Source organism: Silurus meridionalis, chromosome 24 (genome assembly GCF_014805685.1).
Source record: "Silurus meridionalis isolate SWU-2019-XX chromosome 24, ASM1480568v1, whole genome shotgun sequence".
Classification (NCBI taxonomy): domain Eukaryota; kingdom Metazoa; phylum Chordata; class Actinopteri; order Siluriformes; family Siluridae; genus Silurus; species Silurus meridionalis.
This window is the reverse complement of record NC_060907.1, coordinates 462697-467696: the sequence shown is the minus strand read 5'-3', so window position 1 is coordinate 467696 and position 5000 is coordinate 462697. Positions and strand designations below refer to the sequence as shown.

The 5000-nt window shown below is 44.0% G+C and overlaps 2 protein-coding genes across 5 annotated transcripts in view; both read right to left on the bottom strand.

Moving 5' to 3' along the window:
• Positions 1-1873, bottom strand: part of LOC124378541 (ADP-ribosylation factor-binding protein GGA3-like) — a 13896-nt gene extending 12023 nt beyond the window's left edge. For 3 of the 4 annotated variants that reach the window (XM_046838256.1, XM_046838260.1, XM_046838257.1), the window contains exon 1: positions 1723-1873. In XM_046838256.1, coding sequence (XP_046694212.1) covers positions 1723-1765 — 43 coding nt within the window. In that variant the 5' untranslated portion in view covers positions 1766-1873. Of the gene's footprint in view, positions 1-1274; positions 1328-1722 lie in introns of all 4 variants that reach the window. The other variant, XM_046838259.1, reaches the window with a different exon arrangement.
• Positions 1874-2060: 187 nt separating this feature from the next.
• Positions 2061-5000, bottom strand: part of ears2 (glutamyl-tRNA synthetase 2, mitochondrial) — a 16954-nt gene continuing 14014 nt past the window's right edge. Inside the window, exon 9 of the mRNA XM_046837330.1 lies at positions 2061-2276. Within this exon, the coding sequence (XP_046693286.1) occupies positions 2193-2276 (84 nt within the window). The 3' untranslated portion in view covers positions 2061-2192. The remainder of the gene's footprint in view (positions 2277-5000) is intronic.

Genomic DNA, 5000 nt, shown 5'->3' with positions numbered 1-5000 from the left:
CTACATTCTCTTCAAAACTCAACAGAGCTACACTATGTATAAAACACACACACACACACACACACACAACTACATTCTCTTCAAAACTCAACAGAGCTACACTATGTATAAAACACACACACACACACACACACACAACTACATTCTCTTCAAAAACTCAACAGAGCTACACTATGTATAAAACACACACACACACACACACACACACACACACACACACACACACACACACACACACACAACACACACACAACTACATTCTCTTCAAAACTCAACAGAGCTACACTATGTATAAAACACACACACACACAACTACATTCTCTTCAAAAACTCAACAGAGCTACACTATGTATAAAACACACACACACACACACACACACACACACACACACACACACACACACACACACACACACACAACTACATTCTCTTCAAAAACTCAACAGAGCTACACTATGTATAAAACACACACACACACATTCTCTTCAAAACTCAACAGAGCTACACTATGTATAAAACACACACACACACACACACAACTACATTCTCTTCAAAAACTCAACAGAGCTACACTATGTAACACACACACACACACACACACAACTACATTCTCTTCAAAACTCAACAGGCTACACTATGTATAAAACACACACACACACACACACACACACACACACACAACTACATTCTCTTCAAAACTCAACAGAGCTACACTATGTATAAAACACACACACACACAACTACATTCTCTTCAAAACTCAACAGAGCTACACTATGTATAAAACACACACACACACACACACACACACACACACACACACAACTACATTCTCTTCAAAAACTCAACAGAGCTACACTATGTATAAAACACACACACACACACACAACTACATTCTCTTCAAAAACTCAACAGAGCTACACTATGTATAAAACACACACACACACACACACACACACACACACACAACTACATTCTCTTCAAAACTCAACAGAGCTACACTATGTAAAACACACACACACACACACAACACATTCTCTTCAAAAACTCAACAGAGCTACACTATGTAAATACACACAAACTTCTACATTTTCTTCAGAAACTTAACAGTGCTACACTATGTAACACACACACACACACACACACACACACACACACACACACACAACTGCATTCTCTTGGGTTAGAGCTACACTATGTAAAACACAGATTTAATAAGTATTTATTTATAAATAGGTAAATCAAAGGTAAATAATTATAACATTAAAATATTTACGTTTAAAAACAGGAAGTTTGCGGTCACGTGCTCTTGGACGGCTGTCAATTCCTCTTATGAGGCGCGCGCACACAAATACAAAAACACACAAATAAAAAACACACACAGATCTAATCACATGCTACACTATTATATTCACACTGATCAAATGTGTGTGTAAAACGAAAGAGACTGTGTGTGTGTGTGTGTTTTATACATAGTGTAGCTCTGGAGTTTTTCTGAAGAATGTACTTTTTCTGTGTGTGTGTGTGTGTGTGTGTGTGAGAGACAGAGAGAGTTTAATCTAAGTGCTCCATCACTTCAGGTTTCTGGATCATTTTTTACTCCGCAGCTTTAATATAAATATTTAATCATATTAATATAATACTGCATATTAACAGCTCGTGCACCTGACACACACACACACACACACACACACACACACACAGAGTTATAATTAAAAACTTACTTAGACAAAGAAGAAGAAAGTCAACACTCTGATCTTCCGCCATGTCCACTTGTGTGTGTGTGTGTAATGAGTAAAATTAACTTTTTTTAATGAGTAAAAAAAGCGGATATATAATCGTGTGTGTGCGCGCGGTGCACTCAGCATGTGACCAAGCGCATGAGACGCGGTAACTGCACCGCTCAGGCCCCGCCCCCTAAACTACAGTTCATCCAAGCATATATATATATATATATATATATATATATATATATATATATATATATATATATATATATATATATATATATATATATATACATACATACACACACACACACAGACACACACACACACCAGTCTGACGCTGTTTATATACAAACATTTTTATTTTGTACAAAACGAAAAATTGCAGCTCAGGAGTTTGTGGAGTTCTCATCAGTGTTCGACAGATCTCCGTCTGGGTTCTAGAGTTCTCAGTCGGGGTTCTAGAGCTACGATTCTAAAATTCTCTGCAGACGACAACAAACTTCCTCCTGGCCAAGAGAGAGCATGATCTCCCCCACACTGGGACCCTGCTGGAGGGGAGATGTGGTAAATGGTGTAAGTTTCTCAGGGTAGAACACTACAGCACTGTCAGATGCAGAAGTGAACAATGAAAGAACATTGTGAGAGTTGATGAAAGGGAGACTTCAGAACTAAGTGAGGACCAGTTGAGATTAATGATGTGAGGGTGATGTGAGGGTGAGGGATTGATGGTCTGAAGGTGGTGTGAGGTGATGTGAGGGTGAGGGATTAATGATGTGAAGGTGATGTGAGGGTGAGGGATTAATGATGTGAAGGTGATGTGAGGTGAGGGATTAATTGTGTAACGGTGGTGTGAGGGTGATGTGAGGTGAGGGATTGATGATGTGAGGGTGATGTGATGGTGAGGGATTGATGATGTGACGGTGGTGTGAGGGTGGTGTGAGGGTGATGTGAGGGATTAATGATGTGACGGTGGTGTGAGGTGATGTGGTGAGGGATTAATGATGTGACAGTGGTGTGAGGGTGATGTGAGGTGAGGAATTAATGATGTGACGGTGGTGTGAGGGTGATGTGAGGTGAGGGATTAATGATGACGGTGGTGTGAGGGTGATGTGAGGATTAATGATGTGACGGTGGTGTGAGGTGATGTGAGGGTGAGGAATTAATGATGGACGGTGGTGTGAGGTGATGTGAGGGTGAGGGATTAATGATGTGAGGGTGATGTGAGGGTGAGGGATTAATGATGTGACGGTGGTGTGAGGGTGATGTGAGGGTGAGGGATTAATGATGTGATGGTGGTGTGAGGGTGATGTGAGGGTGAGGATTAATGATGTGACGCTGGTGTGAGGGTGAGGGATTAATGATGTGAGGGTGATGTGAGGGTGAGGGATTAATGATGGACGGTGGTGTGAGGGTGATGTGATGGTGAGGGATTAATGATGTGAAGGTGGTGTGAGGTGATGAGGGTGATGTGAGGGTGAGGGATTAATGATGTGACGGTGGTGTGAGGGTGATGTGAGGGTTTGATGATGTGAAGGTGGTGTGAGGTGAGGGTTTGATGATGTGAAGGTGGTGTGAGGTTTGATGATGTGAAGGTGGTGTGAGGGTGATGTGAGGGTGAGGATTGATGATGTGAAGGTGGTGTGAGGTGAGGGATTAATGATGAAGGTGATGTGAGGGTGAGGGATTAATGATGTGACGGTGGTGAGGGTGATGTGAGGGTGAGGGATTGATGGTCTGAAGGTGGTGTGAGGGTGATGAGGTGAGGATTAATGATGTGAAGGTGATGTGAGGTGAGGGATTAATGATGTGAAGGTGATGTGAGGGTGAGGGATTAATGATGTGACGGTGGTGTGAGGGTGATGTGAGGGTGAGGATTGATGATGTGAGGGTGATGTGATGGTGAGGATTGATGATGTGACGGTGGTGTGAGGTGGTGTGAGGGTGATGTGAGGATTAATGATGTGACGGTGGTGAGGGTGAGGGATTAATGATGTGACGGTGGTGAGGTGATGTGAGGGTGATGTGAGGTGATGTGGTGAGGATTAATGATGTGATGGTGGTGTGAGGGTGATGTGATGGTGAGGGATTGATGATGTGACGGTGGTGTGAGGGTTTGATGATGTGAAGGTGGTGAGGGTGAGGGATTAATGATGTGACGGTGGTGTGAGGTGATGGAGGGTGAGGGATTAATGATGACGGTGGTGAGGTGATGTGATGGTGAGGGATTGATGATGTGAAGGTGATGTGAGGGTGATGAGGGTGATGGAGGGTGAGGGATTAATGATGTGACAGTGGTGAGGGTGATGTGAGGGATTAATGATGTGACGGTGGTGAGGTGATGTGAGGGTGAGGAATTAATGATGTGATGGTGATGTGAGGGTGATGTGAGGGTGAGGGATTAATGATGTGAGGTGGTGTGAGGGTGATGGAGGGTGAGGGATTAATGATGTGACGGTGGTGAGGGTGATGAGGGTGAGGGATTAATGATGTGATGGTGGTGAGGGTGATGTGAGGGTGAGGATTAATGATGTGAAGGTGATGTGAGGTGAGGATTGATGATGTGAGGGTGAGGGATTAATGATGTGACGGTGGTGTGAGGGTGATGGAGGGTGAGGGATTAATGATGAGGGTGATGTGAGGGTGATGTGAGGTGAGGGATTAATGATGTGATGGTGATGTGAGGTGTGAGGGTGATGTGATGGTGAGGGATTAATGATGTGAAGGTGGTGTGAGGGTGATGTGAGGGTGAGGATTGATGATGTGAGGTGATGTGATGGTGAGGGATTGATGATGTGACGGTGGTGTGAGGGTGATGTGAGGGTGATGTGAGGGATTAATGATGTGACGGTGGTGTGAGGTGATGGAGGGTGAGGGATTAATGATGTGACAGTGGTGTGAGGGTGATGAGGATTAATGATGTGACGGTGGTGTGAGGTGATGTGAGGGTGAGGAATTAATGATGATGGTGATGTGAGGGTGATGTGAGGTGAGGGATTAATGATGTGATGGTGATGTGAGGTGATGAGGGTGAGGGATTAATGATGTGACGGTGGTGTGAGGTGATGAGGGTGAGGGATTAATGATGTGATGGTGGTGAGGGTGATGTGAGGGATTAAAGATGTGATGGTGGTGAGGGTGATGTGGTGTGAGGGATTAATGATGTGACGCTGGTGTGAGGGTGAGGATTGATGATGTGAGGGTGATGATGTGAGGTGATGTGAGGGTGAGGATTAATGATGACGATGGTGTGAGGGTGATGTGATGGTGGTGAG